Below are 19,660 nucleotides of genomic sequence, written 5' to 3'. Positions count from 1 at the left end.
ACCAGATATCGGCCCACCTGAATAGGTTATATAAAGGCCCTATACGTGTAAGCTGGTTATCGGCCCAATGCTCATGAATTAGTGTTCGGCCCAATTCACATGTGAGGGTTCAAGTTAATACGTACAATGAAATAGTGTATAATAAAATAAAACGATGAGGCTCTTAAGATTGTTAAGACAACGATGCTAACCTATAAGGTTCGGTAAGGTTCGGGTTGTCACACGGCCTCTCCCTCCTCTCGCGGACACCATCATGATGTGGCCCTTTCTTCCCCACTCACACACATATATACACATACATATATATAAAGGCTCTTACATATATATCCCAACTACACACTTAAGTTATATAAAGCCCTTCTCTTACGCGTTTCGTCACTTATCATATAACGCCACACAAAGGATTTTATGACTAACTACACATTGGCTTAATAGTAGCAAAACCTTAAAAAAAAAGCAAAACCTTAAAAAAAAAAATTAACATGGACATGTAAGATTTTTATAACTTGGATAAACCAATATGAAAAAATGTAAAATGCAATCTATGTTAACCTACAAATAGTATCCTAGTCGACAATAGCTGCCGGAATCCTCCAAAACACGACAGATCTCCCTCAATTCCTCACCACAATCGGCGATTCTGTTTCTTACTTTTTTTTTAATTTCTTCGGACACCGGTAATTCAGTTTCTAGGGTTCTTTTCAGATTAATTTTGTTGCTTGAAATTGATTACACGCTGATTGTACGCCCAATTCGAATTTTGATTGTTGTAAATAGGTTGCGACTTAAATTTGAGTTGAATGTTGCGCAATTTCACTTCCTGAATTGATGATTTTTGAGTCAGAGTGCATGATTGATGGATGATCTATGGCTATGCTGATTGATTTATGTTTTTTTTCCTAAGTTGACAAATGAGTTTGTGATCATAGGGTTCTGATTAGGGTTAAATTATGAATTTTTTGTTAAATTTGCAGAGTTGGCTTTTAGATTGTTTCTTGCATTTTGTGATGACATGATAATCAACTCTAAAAATCAACTAAAGTGGATTTGTAAGATGATATTTGCTGTGTAATGACTATCATACTGTATTCCTTTTCATGAAGAATGAAGTTATTTTTATTATTATTATTATTATTATTTGTTTGAGAAAGAGAAAATTATCATTTATTGAGTAATTGACTCAACAGATAAGTTTTATCCATCTAGCATAATCATCTTTATATATTGGTCTGTTACATTAGTTTCAAATGTCAGGTGAGCTATTTCAGATCAACGTTTATTAGTCCCTAAATTTGTTTTGCATGCGCAGCGGCTACAATATGTGATGCCTTGCCATTTGATGAAGATATGGACACCCTTGAGTGACACTTATTGACATCATAAAATTCAGTTATTAAGCGACCGTGATTCCAGTTTATACTACATTAGAAGGGTCTTCTGTGCTGCTAGAGGACCCTTCTGTTCACAAGATTTCTGCAATAATAAAAAAAAATCATGCCAGCAATACAGAAGCTTTACAATACTTGTAAAGTATCTCTGTCTCCTAATGGACCCGTGTCTGAAGAGGCTCTCGAAAAAGTCCGTGCGCTCTTAGGTATGGTACACCATGCTTCTTTATATCTTACTGGATTTTATATGTACTTTTAGTTGCCTATTAAGATGCAAAATAATGTTTTAATCTTGGATTTTGATGGTATGGCACATATTACTATTACTAATACTCTTAAAAGAGAAAGTCGGTGGAAACCCTACCGGCTTTGCCTCCCTCTCCCCCCATACTTTCACGATGTTGTAATTTTAGCCCCTTGACCTTGGTATCTTCAAAGTTTCATAAAATGGCAAATTTAGTCCCTAAACAACTACTCCATTTTACAAATAGTTTGCTTTTGACACCCCAACTTTGTGGTAGTTTCCTTTTCAGCCCCAACTTTGTTATAGTATCTTTCTTAGGGGAGGGGGGGTGGTTCACTAGTGATAGAATTTATCACTCACAAGCACCAATCAAGTTCTGCCATGTCATCGACCATTTTTCCATCACTCACAACCTTTTTTAGTGGGGGTGGTCATCACTCATCACCACACCCAACAATTTCCCCCCAACCAACAAATACCCTCACAAAACAAAACATTAACGCGTGATGGAGATAACGAAAACCGGATTGCGTTAATGTATCACGCGTTTTAGTTTGTACCGGCGGTGGGAAATAACGCGTTGAAGGAGCGGTCCGTGATAGAATAACGCATGGCCCCGGGTCCTCTTACCCCAAAACTTTATCAAATTTTATCTTTACGCATTCTTAGCCCTTAAGTTTAGGAAATGCAATTTTTAACCACTTAACTTTTTCTGAACTTTGTAAATGCCACTTTGACCCCCTCGAGAGTTTTTGGCTTGACGATATAAATTCGAGTTAGTCGGCTCGCGTATAATACGTTATGATTGTACGATATAAATTCGATTTACGTTACGTTTTGATCCAATCGCAATGCAACTATAGGATACATTGAGTTCAATCGGATACGGTAAAGCGTGCGTTTTCATATGCTTAACACATCTCATAACACTTGGACTAATCCGTTCAATATTTGCGAAGTACCCGCGCCGCAAGGCGCGCGGGTCTTATTACTAGTATATATACGATTTTGGTAACATATTGCACCTTGATACCCATATTTAGGTGTAGTTGATGGCCAACTCTCTACATTCTTTTGCCTCGTCTACTTCATTGCAATTATTTTAGACGAATAACTTGTGCTTTAGCATATCCATTCGGTAGCCAAATCCGAGATGCTTACTTCATTATTATAGAAATTTAGTAGTTTATGCTAAAGTATCGTCGTTTGTTATCATCTTTTAGCATTAGTTTTTTAATTGTTATACCATTTTGAGTTCAATTGAATGCCTTGATTGATATAAAAATTAATTATCCTGTTTTGTTTCACATTGTAATAAATATCTGAAATTTGATAGATCCATACATGATTCTGAGTTCTGACTAGGTAAAAGAGTTAATTTTTTTTTTTAATTATCTTCGTTTGTTGAATATAAAAACAACAAGTTTTAGTTGTTTGATTTGTTATACAGATAAAATCAAGCCATCCGATGTAGGGCTTGAGCAGGAAGCACAATTAGCACGTTATTGTAATGGGCCTGTGAATCAGCGTAACGGGGCCTGCCGATCTTTACCGCCAATTAAATATATCCATATTCACGAGTCTGAGAGCTTCTCTGTAAGTCAAAATTAGAACATAAGCACCATATTTTTCCTTATGAAAATTCTTAGGTGTGTATATTTACTTGTGTATACAGATAGGGATATTCTGCATGCCACCATCCTCTATCATACCACTTCACAATCATCCTGGAATGACTGTGCTAAGCAAGCTTCTTTATGGAACAATGCAAGTTAAATCTTATGATTGGCTTGATTTGCCATCTGAAGGTATCCTTGTTATTTTCCATTATCATGTGTTTTTAATCGTATTTTTAAAATTTATTTTATTATTGGTAGATGCATCAGCAAGACCTGCAAAGGTTGTGAAAGATGGGCTGATGAATGGGCCCTGCTCGACAACAACACTGTATCCAAATAGTGGAGGGAATATCCATAGTTTCAGAGCCATAACTCACTGTGCTTTATTTGATATATTGTCACCACCTTATTCTTCTGAAGATGGTCGACACTGCACTTATTACCGTAGGTCCCTTGGCGGAAATCTACCATGTAAGTCAACTTTGACTTTTCCGATTATTGTTTCATTACTGTTAACTTTTTTGCAATTTGAGAACATTTAAGGTCAACATATAGCTTTAGTGACTCTTTCATCGTGCTTATCCGGGTCTTGTTCTAGAAGAAGCAGCCAATCTCCCACACATGCCTCACTTGCCAAATTTTCCCCTTATTCGTTCATTATCTTACCCTTAACCTAACCCAAGTATAGTTTTTCATATGGGTTACCTTCTGGCTTTGCCAATTTGCACCGTCAAATGTACTTAATTAGAATTTAAAATAAGCAAGCAAAAGTAAATTATTCTTAACCAAGCCTAATCCAGGACCTAAATCGGTGGTCTAAATTGTCAAAGGCCCTGGTTGTCGCCTAAGTGCAAGGCGTAGAAAAGGTGCACTAATGGACAATAAAAAAATATATAATAGGCTTAGAAATATAAGAGTATATATAGCCAACAAAAAAAAAAAAAAATAGTAACCTAAGAATAAATAAATTAATGTTTCTTTGTTGAACTTTGTACTTGTACATACCCCATATAATTTGGCAGGCAACCAGCACACTCCATTTACTGTTCCTATCACCTTTTACAAAGAAAAAGAAATTTACTCATCACTCAGCTCTTCTCCTCTCTCTTCTAAGATTAAGTGTTGTGGGCGTGGTTGAGGCTGGTCATGGGCACCAGGGCGTTTGAAGATATTTTAAGGGTAAATTACACCTTTCGTCCTTTATGTTTGTACCGGATTGCAACGGATAGCCTTTAACTTCAATAATTACAGTCATAATCCTTTATTTGCAAAACCCGTTACACTGTACGTCCTTTAGCACTAACCTGGTTAAATTTTTTTGTTAAGTTTATTCACCTATAAGGGTATTATGGTCAATTCATACTTTTATTTAAATGTTTAATAAATAAAAAAAAAGAGTGCATATAGACATCATCTTCCCCAATTTCCTAACCCTAAAACCCTAACCACCACATCTTGCACCACCACCACCTCATCCTGCCCCCAACCTCTGCAACTCCCCCCCTCTCTCTCTAGAAGAGTACCACGGCGATTAAAGGCAATGCATTTCATGACACCATATTCCAAATACGTATCTATCACTTCCGGAAAACCCCCCTGCAACGGATCTTCACACCCCCAACAAAACTTCAAATCAGTAAACCATAAAATTGCGCGAAAATGATTAATCTGAATGCGAACGAGAGGGTAAGATTGTAATATCTACAGTCGGACCATTCATGACGTGTGTATTAGCTGGCAATTTATGCTGTTATGAAGTGAATTGAGCATCTACAATTCATGACTGTCACTACATATACATTATTGTCTTGTTGCTTTTAATATATTATATAAGGGATAGTCTATCTGCTATTAAAAAGTAGAAACCTCAAGAAATTTAGTTTAAAATTCATTGTTTTCATGGCTAGACGGCCAGTCAGACTAGGCCTACTCCTCTATCAGTTCGTTTCTCTTAGTTTTGTTTTGGGTATGGCGCTCGGGACCGAATTTCCTTTTACTTTCTTCTTTTTATCTTGATTTTTCGTTTCTCTTAGAGGGGGAGTTGCAGAGGTTGGGGGATGAGGTGGTGGTGGTGGCAAGATGTGGTGGTTAGGGTTTTAGGGTTAGGAAATTGGGGGAGATGATGTCTATATGCATTTTTTTTTTATTAAACATTTATATAAAAGTATGAATTGACCATAATACCCTTAAGTGAATAAACTTAACAAAAAAATTTAACCAGGTTAGTACTAAAGGACGTACAGTGTAACGGGTTTTGCAAATAAAGAATTATTGTTGGAAATTTCGTGTAACTTTTAGAAAATAATTTTAATCAATTTGTCAAACAAACTGAACGCAGCGGAAAACATGTACACGAGGTTCGGTTCTAAACCGTTTCCACCAGTGATCTCATTACAATCAAAATAGGTTATATTAAAATTAAAGAATCGTGACATCCAAGAAAGACACCTTGGTTCAACGAACGATCTCGCTAGATGATCGTTGACCACGAAATCATATTTGTTCGTTTGAAACGATTTCAAACGAAGCCTTAATCTAAAAAGAAAAATTCAAAACTTTACCGTATGCGTAACCAAAGAAACAATAGCTCCACTTGTTGCGACCCTTGAAAAATTGCAAGTAGAAATAACTTGTTCTTGTTCTTATTGCGTGAGTGGTCCACAAGTAAAAAAAAAAACAAAAGCAAAATCTGTCTCTTGATTTGAATAAGAATTCCTCTGTTGCCTTCAATTTGTTTTCGTCACCCATGAAAAGCAACGAGCAGAAGCCATTTTTCAGAGTTATGTGTTGAGTCCCCTTTTTCTATTAAAAAGATATACATATACCTTTTATTTCAAAACAAGGATTAAGAATTGTAATCTAATCACAACTCCTTCATAACTATCTCATAATTAAACAATATATCTCCTTATTTTATTAATTATCTAATAACTAACAATATGGATATACACATTTAATTATCTGACATTAATTATAATTAACAAATTAATTATAATATTTATCCAGCTCTACGTAATTATTCTAAATAATTACACGTTTCTTTTATTACGCTTATTATTTCGTGATCCGGTGATTAACAAATTAAACACCGTTACATGTTCGTTGCCCAAAGTGTAACTCTTTGGGTCGTACCTTGACGGCAACTTCGAATTTTAATCGGACAATTGAACATTATATCCAACAATCTCCCACTTGGTCGATTGGCCAATTAAGTTTCAAAGTAGACAATAGTGGGTGCCTAGCTGCATCATATTGCCCCCGGTAAGGTATGACAAATTTATGTCAACTAATTCTTTGCACTAATCAATCCTTTGGTTATGCAAATACTATAGCCCTGGTTATCGACTCATTTATCCCTCTGTATTGAACACTTGTTGAACATGAGACATGGATCCAATTCATTCTCATATATTATTCAACCATTTCTAATTCCGTTCCTGATTTAAAGTGGTTTATCAAACAACTCCCACTAAACTTCAGATCATTCCCAAAACTATCCTTATTACTGCCAGTTACGTACAGCGTTAGATAGAATCAAAGAGCAACCATTCATTTAAGTTAGTTCTAGTATGTACCGCAGGTCTAAGGATACAATGATCGTACCTATTTAAAATGTCTTATGACTAAGATCCATGAAGATCATTTTGAAACGAGTTACGCCCAATATGATTCAACTAATCATATCAGTGAATATGGTTCTCAACACTTTGAGTATCCATTATATGGATCAACCATCTAATTCACAATAGTCTTTTACCAGATTGGTTCTCACGAATCTGATAGACTACGGACATTTTAGAATACAATATTCATAGATACTTAACGTACTAATATTTGAACACAGATATAATAGTTTAAAAGACATTCAACCATTAAATTCAAATAAACATAAAATACTGTTTACAGTTCAAAATGCACCAAATTACTAAATTACAAAATCAGACCCACTGTCTAGCATATCTAAGACCTATACTATCTGCATGCTTCTCGTGTTTCACTTGAGGTATAGGCTTAGTAAACGGGTCCGCTAGATTCTGATCAGTATCAATTTTCTCTACTACGATGTCTCCTCTTTCCAAAACTTCCCGTATGTAGTGGAATTTTCTGAGAATATGCTTCGTGCTGTGATGCGACCTTGGTTCCTTTGCCTGAGCAATTGCACCTGTATTGTCGCAAAATATCTCGATAGGCTTCTGTATACTTGGTATAACTCCGAGATCAGCAATGAACTTTTTCATCCAAACAGCCTCCTTAGCAGCTTCTGAAGCCGCTATATATTCTGATTCAGTGGTTGACTGGGCCACCACGCTTTGCTTAGAACTCTTCCAAGTTATAGCACCACAATTTAAAGTAAAAACATAGCCTGTCTGAGATCGTGAATCGTCACGATCCGTTTGGAAGCTTGCGTCAGTGTAACATTTTACTTTCAGCTCTTCTTCCAAACCGCCAAATATCAGAAACATATCCTTAGTTCTTTTTAAGTACTTTAGGATATTTTTCACAGCAATCCAGTGACTCTTACCAGGATTCTGTTGATATCTGCTAGTCAAGCTCAGAGCAAACGATACGTCCGGTCTAGTACATAACATGGCATACATGATGGAACCGATAGCAGAGGCATATGGAACCTTTTTCATATCCTCTTTATCTTTGTCCAATTTGGGACACTGATGACTATTCAGTACGGTTCCACTTGCCATTGGCAAGAGACCTTTCTTGGAATCTTGCATCGAAAAATGCCGAATGACCTTATCAATATATGTACTTTGACTAAGTCCAAGTAGCCGCTTAGATCTATCTCTATAAATCTTTATTCCTAGAATATAAGCAACTTCTCCAAGATCCTTCATTGAGAAACATTTACCAAACCAGGATTTAACGTCCTGCAACATCGGGATATTGTTTCCAATGAGAAGTATGTCATCTACATACAGGATTAGAAAAGTAATAGAACTCCCACTTGCCTTTTTGTAAACACACGGCTCATCTTCATTTTTGATAAAACCAAATTGTTTGATTTTCTGATCAAAACAAAGATTCCAGTTTCGAGATGCTTGTTTCAATCCATAAATGGATTTATTCAACTTGCAAACTTTCTTTGGATTCTTAGGATCTACAAAACCTTCAGGCTGCTCCATATAGACATCTTCTGTAAGGTGTCCATTTAGGAACGCGGTTTTGACATCCATTTGCCATATCTCATAGTCATAATACGCGGCTATGGCAAGTAGAATCCTAATAGACTTAAGCATGGCTACTGGCGAGAAGGTTTCCTCATAATCAACTCCTTGAGTCTGAGTAAATCCTTTAGCAACCAACCGAGCCTTATAGGTTTGCACATTTCCATCCATGTCTGTTTTCAACTTGAAAACCCATTTACTTCCTACAGTCCGACATTCGGGAGGAAGTTCAACCAAATCCCAGACTTGATTGTCATACATGGATTGCATCTCGACGCCCATGGCTTCGAGCCATTTTTCAGATTCGTTACCTGAAATCGCAGCTTTGTAGGTTGAGGGCTCTTCTTGATCTATTATCAAGACGTACCTATCAGGTGAATACCGATTAGGTTCATGACGATCCCTCGTACTTCTGCGGACGCCTAGTGTTACATCAGATTCCTGAATCCTATCAGGTTCAGGTCCAACAATATTTTGTTGAGAGGCAGATTCGACTATTGGTTGATTAATTTGTGGTTCTCGAATTTCCTCAAGATCCACAAGATTATCTCCAATTCCTCGCGCCATAAGCTCATCCTCTAGGAATGTTCCTCGACGCTTAGTGAAAACTCTATTTTCAGTAGGATTATAGAAATAATAACCAACCGGGTATGCATATCCAATGAAAACAACTTTTTCACCGTGAGGATCAAGTTTGTCCGAAGACTCACTGGTAACATAAGCGTTACATCCCCATATGCGAAGGTAAGAGACTTTAGGTGGTTTACCATGCCACATCTCATATGGTGTCTTTTCTACCTTTTTAGTAGGAGCAATATTCACAAGACGTGTAGCAGTTTCAAGAGCATAACTCCAAAAGGAGTGTGGTAAGTTTGTACGACACATCATTGATCGAACCATATCTAATAAGGTTCGATTTCTCCTCTCAGACACACCATTGAGTTGTGGTGTTCCGGGTGGAGTTAGTTGGGATATAATCCCACACTTCTTGAGATGTTCATCAAACTCTTGATTAATGTATTCACCACCTCGATCGGATCGAAGTGCCTTAATCGTTTTCCCTAGTTGATTCTGTACTTCATTTTGGAATTCTTTGAACTTTTCAAAGGTTTCATGTTTAAACTTCATAAGATAAACATATCCATATCTACTATAATCATCAGTAAATGTGACGAAGTATCTTTCCCCGTTCCTTGACATAGTCCTGAATGGACCACATACATCAGTATGTATGAGTCCTAACAGGTCTTTGGCCCTTTCACTAGTTCCGGTAAAAGGGGCCTTAGTCATCTTGCCACTTAGACAACATTCGCATAAATCATAAGTCTCCTGACCCGTGGATTCTAGAATCCCTGCGGTCTGGAGCTTCCTCATGCGATTAATGTTAATATGGCCAAGACGACAATGCCAACGATATGCTTGATTAAAGCTAGTTTTAACACGTTTAGAGGAAAGAGAGCATACTATATTATTTGATCTATTGTTAGAAGTATCTATTTCATAGACACCATTGTGAGGCTTAGCCTCAAAATAGAACACACCATTTAAAAATGCAGAAATGCTACCATTAACAATATCAAAAGCATAATTAAAACCTTGTTCTCTTAAAGCAGAAACAGAAATAATATTCTTAGTCAAACTAGGAACATAAAAAACATTGTCTAAAGTAATAAACAATCCAGAAGGTAATTCAAGAATAAATTCTCCAACTGCCTTTACAGCAACATTCTGCCCGTTCCCAACGTGCAGCTCTAAGTCACCCTGCTTCAGCTTCCTAATCCTTTTCAGTCCCTGCAAATCATTACAAATGTGAAAACCACATCCAGTGTCAAACACCCAAGATTTGCTCGAAAAGGAAAATAGATCAATAACATGTATACCCGAGGATTCTCCAATCTGCAGCTTCTTAAGCTTCAACTCAGCCAGGTACTTGGGACAATTCCTCTTCCAATGTCCGATCTCATCACAGTGAAAACACTTGGCATCTTTATGAGGCTTTGCCTTCGGAGTGGCAACCTTTTTGCCTTTGCCCTTGTCTTGCTTACTCGCCTTGCCTTTTCCCTTGGATTGCTTCTTCTTGGTAATTCTTCCTTCCCTGATCGCCAGCACTGGATTGCCCTTAGTTGGGATGTTTGTCTCAGCAGTTTTTAGCATCTGATGCAACTCTGGGATCGTTCTTTCCCACCCATTCATGTTATAGTTCATTACGAACTGATGATATGAATTGGGTAACGAGTTAAGGATCACATCCGTAGCTAACTCATTACTAAGGGGTGCGTTCAGACGCTCCAGTTGATCAACGAAAGACTTCGTTTTCAGTACATGAGCACTGACCGAAGTACCTTTCTGCATGCGACATGTAATGAGAGATCTCATCACCTCAAAACGCTCATGACGAGCTTGCTGCTGAAACATGTTTTTCAGCTGCTCACTCATCTCATATGCGCCCAAGTTTTCCAGATTCTTCTGAAGTTCTGGAATCATCATAGCAAGCATAAGACATGTCACATCTTGGGAATCATCAACATGTTTTTCCCATGTCCTACGGGCTGCACCCGTATTAGCAGCAGGTGCTTCGGGAATTGGTCCTTCAAGGACATAAGCCTTTTTCTCCGCCCTGAGAACAATTTTCAGGTTGCGGTACCAATCCATGAAGTTAGAATTATCAAGTTTAGCATTTTCAAGGATGGACTTAAGCGAGAATTTGGTGTTATCAGAATTGTTTGTAGACATCTGTAGAATTTAGAAGAAAATTTTATTAGTAATTTTCATGCATTAACCTAATTCAATTTTGACCCAAGATATACAAAATTTTAGGAATTAGGATGAGATCCCATCTCCCCATAACTCAGTGAATGGACTTAGCACTCTTCACTGGCATAGATTGAAGGGTAGGTGACGATCACCAATTGTGTCAACTACACAATTCTCGGTTTAGGGTCGCATGACGAGTGTTGTCAAGCATTGGTACGTTAACCCCAACTACGCCCACTTTCACAACCGTAGAAGACGAATGCAGGGTAAACACTAACATTCGCTCTCGTGTCGCAAAAGTGATATTTGTCCTCCAATAAGAACTGTAGCCCGGCCCATGTAAGCATGGAAATCGCGGAACTACCCCTAACCAAAACCGTAGGCCTGGATGCAGGGTAAACACTAGCACCAGGGGTTCGGATAGATCAGTTCGGGTGTTCTTAATTTAGGGTGGCGTAGAATATCGATTTTAATTTGGGTTATATTTTAAAATTACCAGTTCGGGTCGTTTTAAAATACTTGTACGACCTATGGCATGAACATAGGCTATACAATTCCTTTGTAAAAATCAATTTTACGTTTTAATTTGTGACGACTTGAAACACCTTTCAATCACTCGACCGATTAATTTTAAATACCCTATTTAATCTAAGTTGGTCGTGTCGCAAATTTATTTTAATCAATAACTTTTATTAATTATGGTTTTCAAATTAACTTTTAATTTTTTGAAAAACCAATTTTTGATTTTTGTATTTTAAAATAAACTGTTTATTTTAATTACCTACCCAATACTTAATAAACCTTTTATTAAAATTGTTGTTTTAATGATCGTGTATTGGTTATTAATTTTATGGCGTAATAAACATCTCATGGCAAAACGCAAAATAAATAAATAAATATGCAATTCCGGGTTCATAATATGTTCGGTTCGTTCGAGCCCAAGAACGTGAACCGAGCCCATTAAGTGTAGCACAAACCCTTTTGTGCTCCCACTTAATCTTAGATCCAATCCTAAAAAAAAACTTTAATATAAAGAAAAGTTAAATTTCCTTTAGATATTGTAACGAAAAGACTTAACAAAATTTTAACTTTATTTTAAAATAAAGTGTTTAGTTACGTTTTTTTTTTAATATTTTAGTTTGGTATATATTAAAAATAATTATTTTAATATATTCGTTTTTCTTTAAACTAATTTAACGTGTGTAGCTCCAAAAACTAATTTAGTACACGTGTTATGAAAAACGATTCCAGACCCGGATTTGCATACTACGATCATTAAGCTAAACGAAATAGGTTAAGGCCAAATATTTTGTCAAATAGTACTTTGACAAGTGTTCATGTTTGGCCTTAATAAAACTTGCCTATAACTAGTATACGTGACAGGATCCTATGCCAAATCTACTCGATTTTAAGCATGCAATCCTATAACTATTTTATAGATCTACAAACACATCTATAAAATAACCTACTTTGATTTGTAAGGTGGCTCTGATACCACTGTTGGAAATTTCGTGTAACTTTTAGAAAATAATTTTAATCAATTTGTCAAACAAACTGAACGCAGCGGAAAACATGTACACGAGGTTCGGTTCTAAACCGTTTCCACCAGTGATCTCATTACAATCAAAATAGGTTATATTAAAATTAAAGAATCGTGACATCCAAGAAAGACACCTTGGTTCAACGAACGATCTCGCTAGATGATCGTTGACCACGAAATCATATTTGTTCGTTTGAAACGATTTCAAACGAAGCCTTAATCTAAAAAGAAAAATTCAAAACTTTACCGTATGCGTAACCAAAGAAACAATAGCTCCACTTGTTGCGACCCTTGAAAAATTGTAAGTAGAAATAACTTGTTCTTGTTCTTATTGCGTGAGTGGTCCACAAGTAAAAAAAAAACAAAAGCAAAATCTGTCTCTTGATTTGAATAAGAATTCCTCTGTTGCCTTCAATTTGTTTTCGTCACCCATGAAAAGCAACGAGCAGAAGCCATTTTTCAGAGTTATGTGTTGAGTCCCCTTTTTCTATTAAAAAGATATACGTATACCTTTTATTTCAAAACAAGGATTAAGAATTGTAATCTAATCACAACTCCTTCATAACTATCTCATAATTAAACAATATATCTCCTTATTTTATTAATTATCTAATAACTAACAATATGGATATACACATTTAATTATCTGATATTAATTATAATTAACAAATTAATTATAATATTTATCCAGCTCTACGTAATTATTCTAAATAATTACACGTTTCTTTTATTACGCTTATTATTTCGTGATCCGGTGATTAACAAATTAAACACCGTTACATGTTCGTTGCCCAAAGTGTAACTCTTTGGGTTGTACCTTGACGGCAACTTCGAATTTTAATCGGACAATTGAACATTATATCCAACAATTATGACTGTAATTATTGAAGTTAAAGGTTATCTGTTGCAATCCGGTACAAACATAAAGGACGAAAAGTGTAATTTACCATTTTTTTAATTATTAAATAAGCCACCTCAACCCAATACCACATTTCACCCCACCACAACACACCTTATTTGCAGTGAAATGTAAAAACCCCACTGTCTACGACCTCTGACAACACATAGTTAAAACTTAAAACCCCATCTCTCCTTCACCGGTTGGTGTTATAAAGATAAAAGAATATTGGTTTTTAGAATATAGATAGGAAAGAAAAAAAAACAGATGACTTCTTCAGACAGTTTTTAACCGGGTCAGGTCGGCTGTTAGCTGCGTCTAGGCGTGACTTTGGCTCCCATGATTTAGGGTCTAAACGATTGCGAACAATATACCTAATACCTAGGAATACTATGGGAATCTTTTTCTTTTGTAACCCAGGACCCGTCAGTACCTTGCTAAACCAGACATGGATACAACATGAGTGTAAAGATGACCTGACTTCATTTATATTTCGAGGAGGAGGTTAAGGCACGAAACCACTATGGGAAACATGAGAGAAATGATTCAGTCCTGTATCGAGAGGTCTCTCTCCCAGGATGCTCAATAAATCCTACCTAAACTCCTTTAACCATATTCATTTAGACTATAAGCAAGGAAAAATAGTATAATTCCAATAGATGAGGCCTAATAAGATTTTCTCGTCCCGGAGAACAGTGAAGGATATGTTGATGAAATCGATGGTGTTTCTTATATACATGTTGACCGTAACTTATTACTATTATTGTTATTACATTTTGAAGGTAGCATAGAGGTAGATGGAGTAACATGCTCAGAAGTTGCATGGCTAGAAGAATCCCAACCTCCTGATGATTTTGTGATTCAAAGGGGTCAATACAAAGGGCGTGCTATCAAGACTTGAAGAAGAAAAACATTTATTTATTAATATTAATTCTTCATCTTAAATAGTGTTGGTAACATATATTATGCAATGAATTGAGGTGAAAATAATCCAAGTTTATGAAAATTAGGCAGGCAGAGGCAGGCTTTGTACATACACATTGTTTGTACCTAGTTTAGACCTTGATGGAACCTAACAAACATGTTTTTATTTCCTTATAATATTGCACCCGCCACCACTCATTTAATCTAATTACAGGGAATGAAATTTGAATGTGTGGGCAGAGACATTATTTCATATAGATATGGCCAGACACCAAAATAATCAAATTTTGGGTTGTCAGTTTAAAAAAAAACAAGTTGTGTTAAGGTTGACATATTTTATTAAACATTTACTTCATTACTACTAGCAATCTGTCAGACGTTTTTGATACATTTAGATAATATCGTTTTTGGGTTGCATGATTTTAGCGTCGATGTTTTTTATACCAACAAAAATATGGGCCGTGTTCAATTTGAATTGTCAAGCTACCTACCCAGTATGATTGACACCCCCTACATATATAGGTGAGATGCTCATATGTAGGTGATATGCTCTTATTGAAAGTTGTAGTTTAAGACACGTAATCAAACATACAAGTCTTACAGAAATCATAATCTGCATGCAATTTAAATTACACTTTGTATCCCCTCGTAAATCGATTCCTAGGGTTTACATGGATGAGTGTGTTGAATTGTCATCTTGCAACACATTCAAAAGTGGTGTGTTTTTGGATTATGCTAATGCATACATGGCAACATGTAATAATAAAGAAAAAACATGAACATGTGATGTAAATAAATTATATAATAGAATTATTCACATGTTTGTATTCGAAACTCTAAAAAATATCTAAACATCAAATACGGTCGACTCAAGAGGAGTAAAATAAAACAAGGGCTTTACGTCCCGCTTCACTAGGGCCCTAAATTCTAAAAAAATGTACGTAAGTGATTTTTGCTTTTTGATTGTTGACATTGAGTTTTTGATCTATAATTATGCATACATAAAGATGATATATGGATAATAAGATCTAAAGCAATTTTATTTTTACGAAAAGGCTCCAATTTTGTTATCGCTTTGGGCTTATAAATTTTTTTATGCCGGCCCTGTGATCAAATAAGTGAAGCAAACCCATCAAGAAATATTAGATACAGGATCAACGTTTACACTGTCGTAACTCGCATCGTGTTTTGACAATGCAAAACTTAATATTTTAAACGCTAAAGACTTTCGACAGGTTCTTACATGTTCCAATAACAATGTAACATGATCTTTCAATCTTACATAAAGGGTTTTGATTTGAGGGCGGATTCTAAACACACTATAATGTTAACTGCCATCACAAGGACGTTGGCTCTGGAAATTCATACATGTGAATATGTAGTTCAATATATTGCACACCGATATGTGTTTTTCAGGTTTTTATAACTTTTTTTAAGTAAACTTCATTAAAAACCACCAATATACAAGGATAAAAAGCTAAATAATAACAAATTTATACCACTCAATGGACCTAGATTTCAATCTACTACTAATCCACAAAATCCTACCGACTTAATTTCGCTACAAATATCTTCTATCCGAGCTTGACAATTGGAAAATTTAACTTCATTCCTGGTCTTCCATATGCTCCAACAACTAATCATAACAATCCCATAAAAGATCACTTTCGCTAGAATTAAAAAGGTACCCATTGTACTTGAACCTTTTTTATCATTTAATTTCTTTTTTCTCATATCATATACAATCAACTTTTTCTTTATTCTTCGTTTATAATTACAAAATAAATAAAAACTTGTGTGGACACCAATAACAATAATAAGCACCCACATTCATAGAACCTTTAAAGGCTAACCCACTTGATTTGTTCAACTAGCATAGAAGTGCACCAAGGCTAAGTTTCGGATATAGGAAGCAAAAGTCCCTGAAAATCATAAAAAAGTTGTATGATCAAAACTAGAATATCATCAAGTCGATTTCCAATTTTAAGTTATCTTTATTCCAAACGGGTCAAACGAAAATGAGTCGAAATTCAAACAAAGTGTTGGTGTATTTAACTTTTTAAATTGCTTTGGAAAAAAAAAAAAAAAAACTAGAATATATTGTACTAAGATAGATTTAACTATTTACAATCATACTTGACACATAAAACTATAAACAAGATATTTACAAAAAAAAAAAAAAAAAATATGGAACAAAGGTTTCGGCGGTTTCAACAGTGACAAAAGATTGTTCATTTAGACCCGTTACCTAACCCGACCATTTTGCAAACAATTGAATTGAAACAAGTCGATCACTTTACCTGGGGATACCGCGACTGGACATTTTTACCCTGTTTCGTTGTTGTCTTGGAAGATTGTTTATGATTTGACCATAAAGGTGCAGTTTTTGAGTTCACAGAAGGTAGTGTACGCCACAGCCAAGAATCTGAAGGAGATTTTGGTAACGGCGGAGGAGCAGGCATCTCTAACCCGGACTTTTGAGAAGCTTTGACTTTTTTATCAACTTTAGGATCGTTGCAGGCACCTGTTTGTATCATTTCTTTATCATGTTTTGTATTATCAAAAACCAAATCGAACATGAACGGCTCAGTGGGATTAAGTGAAATTCCAAAAATATCACCATCGGTCTCCTTGAACTCTGATTTTGAAGATTCCACCTTGTGTACTGTGTCAACATAAAGTGTCTTCTCAATTGTAGGATTCTCAAAGTTTGTTTCTTTTTCATTCTCATGAGCTTGTAATTCTTGAGCTAATAATTCCTTGAAGCTGACTAGCCCTTTCTTCTGTATATTTACTTCATTTTCTTCAGAAACAAAAGGTGGAGGAGACGATGCATTGTGATTATATGAAATCTTGTCACCCTGTTCTAGCTTTTGGGAATTTTTCTGCTTGGTATTTTCAGTTGACTCGTGATTTAATATGGTAGGGTCTTTTTGGTTTTTGACGGATGATTTGGGTTCATATGCAGCCACTCTAGCATCCTGAATGAATTCCAGGAAGAATAAAAAAAAAGAAAGAACGAAATTTGTATGGCTTTATAGTTCTAAATAGAGGTGGTAATTTGACTAATTTCAACTTGTTTACTTATAAGTGGGTCGATTTGGATTGTCTTTTATCTCAAATGGATTAATTTGGTTTGTCATTAATCTCAAACAGGTCAATTTGGGTTGTCATTTGTCTCAAACGGGTCAATTCAGGTGGCTTTTATCCCAAACGGGTCAAATCGTGAAAGTTAGCTAAAAGGGGAACGGTTTGAAAACTGAAAGTTGGTCAAAGTCTGTTTCAAATGAATACAAATTCCTATTTTCTTTAATCAAACATTTAATTATTAATTGCGATAGAGAAATAATGTTTTCCGTAATGTTAAGTAGCACGTTATTTATTTATGAAATATGTAAAAGTGAACAAAAAGAGTGTGTGCACGTCAGCCTAACGGACCAAAAATGACCCGTTTCAGCTAGAATTAATTTTTGAGCCATTACCCTACCCACCCATGTTGCCGCTTATAGACAATGGACCATAGTTGACCAAAAAACAGAGTATTTGAGCAAAGAAATCTGAAAAGATATTAACCTGAGATGAGGCGCCAACACGAGTTCTATTAGCAGAAGATACTGGCAATCGGGTTCTCACAGGTGTCTGATTTAACATACCAATAGAAGTCTTTAAACAAAAATGTGGAAGCAATCCACAAAATTGAAGTGACATATGCCCAGGCTCATCATATTCAAATTCACTATCATCTTCAGTATCATCATCATTCAACTGTAAAAAGTTTGGACCATAAGTAAGTTGTGGCTTCTCATTTATGTCATTCCCTGAACGCTTCTTCATATCTTGTGATCTTTCTTTCAAAATCCGACCCGGAGGGGGACTTGGAACAAGCGGAGGTTTTTGTGTTTTTCCTTCATCCTTGGGTCTTCCTGGAATTTGTTCCCACACAAAAGGAACGGTCCCGGGGTTTCTCAATGGGCCCGAATGCAAGTCAGATCTGTAAGATGGACTTGGAAGCAGAGCAGGGGTGGAAGTTTCATTCTTTCTTGTAGAACCTTTTTGTGAATTAGCAACCGTTCGTCTCACAGAAAGAAGTGGCCGATTGAAGTTTAATCTTTTGTCTCCCATCAGAAATCTTCAATGGGCTAACCCTGCATACACCAACAACATCATTCACAAACAACAGGACTACATTTTGGTGCACGGGTGTTCAGGGTCCAGTTACTGTTGGTAAGCCTTTATAACAGACAATGTATTGTATTTTACTGAAAAGAGTTTCACTAAAACAGAGACGATTACAGACTAATAGCAGGTAGACGGGCAACAAGCTGCGCCGCTCCCTGTTTCAGGTTTAAACAGTTCTTTACCACATATTGAAAAACCCAGCCACTAACACCCTATTTTGGTGTAAATCAAATCAAAAACCATATTAAATAAACCAATAAAGACAGTATGATAGCAAAACCACATCATTGAATGAAACCCTAAAGTCATGAAAACATCAAAAGCAACAAACAACATCATCTCAATATAAATGAATCCTCCTACTGTTTAATCCAAGTACCTATTTACTGATTTACAGAATGATTCTGCTCATAAAACTCGTATTAATCAATATAAATGATCTCGTTGACAAGTTAAAAACAACACAGCATTCTGAAAACGGAGCTAATATTATGAAATAAAACATATATTGGACGTAAACAAACCTTAAAATTGGATGATGAAGAAGGAACGATTGATGGAGAAGGAAAAGAATAAACGAAAGCGTAGGTTGGTGATTGTATTCGCTTGCTTTAAAACACAATCTGTCAATGGAATCTGAGCTAATTAGTTGCAAAGATTGGAATTTATAAATGGTATTATTGTTAATATAATAAGCTTCGATACGTTTCCTGGTTTAGGAGTCTTTATTTGAGTGGAGAAGTGATTAGATTTGACTTGACTCATTGGTCAAACTTTGCAGGTCATTGATTGTGATTGGGGATGTGTGACGGAATTTGTTAGTTACAACACCACACATATCTCGCTTTCTTTGTCAACGTAAAATACGTCTTTGATTCAACTCGTGAAATTCCCAGCGCAACACGGGCGGGAAGTTCGAACGTTATCGATTTGT

General features: G+C 35.9%; 2 protein-coding genes across 3 annotated transcripts; one reads left to right on the top strand and one right to left on the bottom strand.

The window, feature by feature from the left end:
• Positions 1-521: 521 nt before the first annotated feature.
• On the top strand, positions 522-14,776 carry LOC110926527 (plant cysteine oxidase 4). Its single transcript, XM_022170310.1, has 6 exons — positions 522-677; positions 1,310-1,594; positions 3,083-3,228; positions 3,308-3,440; positions 3,510-3,722; positions 14,406-14,776. The coding sequence occupies exons 2-6, from the start codon at positions 1,495-1,497 to the stop codon at positions 14,522-14,524; spliced, it is 711 nt and encodes a 236-aa protein (XP_022026002.1). The 5' UTR covers positions 522-677; positions 1,310-1,494; the 3' UTR covers positions 14,525-14,776.
• A 1,245-nt stretch (positions 14,777-16,021) lies between these two features.
• Positions 16,022-19,443, bottom strand: LOC110922125. 2 transcript variants are annotated; one of them, XM_022166451.2, is made up of 5 exons: positions 19,251-19,443; positions 18,121-18,692; positions 17,168-17,528; positions 16,848-17,071; positions 16,022-16,469 (listed from the first exon to the last, which is right to left on the bottom strand). In XM_022166451.2, exons 2-5 carry the CDS (start codon positions 18,667-18,669, stop codon positions 16,440-16,442), a joined length of 1,164 nt encoding a protein of 387 aa, XP_022022143.1. In that variant the 5' UTR covers positions 18,670-18,692; positions 19,251-19,443; the 3' UTR covers positions 16,022-16,439. The 2 variants fall into 2 exon arrangements, with proteins under 2 accessions (XP_022022143.1, XP_022022142.1); XM_022166450.2 differs by having other exon boundaries at positions 16,848-17,528; positions 19,251-19,442.
• Positions 19,444-19,660: the final 217 nt, after the last annotated feature.

Source organism: Helianthus annuus, chromosome 17 (genome assembly GCF_002127325.2).
Source record: "Helianthus annuus cultivar XRQ/B chromosome 17, HanXRQr2.0-SUNRISE, whole genome shotgun sequence".
Lineage (NCBI taxonomy): Eukaryota > Viridiplantae > Streptophyta > Magnoliopsida > Asterales > Asteraceae > Helianthus > Helianthus annuus.
The sequence above is the reverse complement of the archived record's forward strand: the minus strand, read 5'-3'. Positions and strand labels throughout refer to the sequence as shown.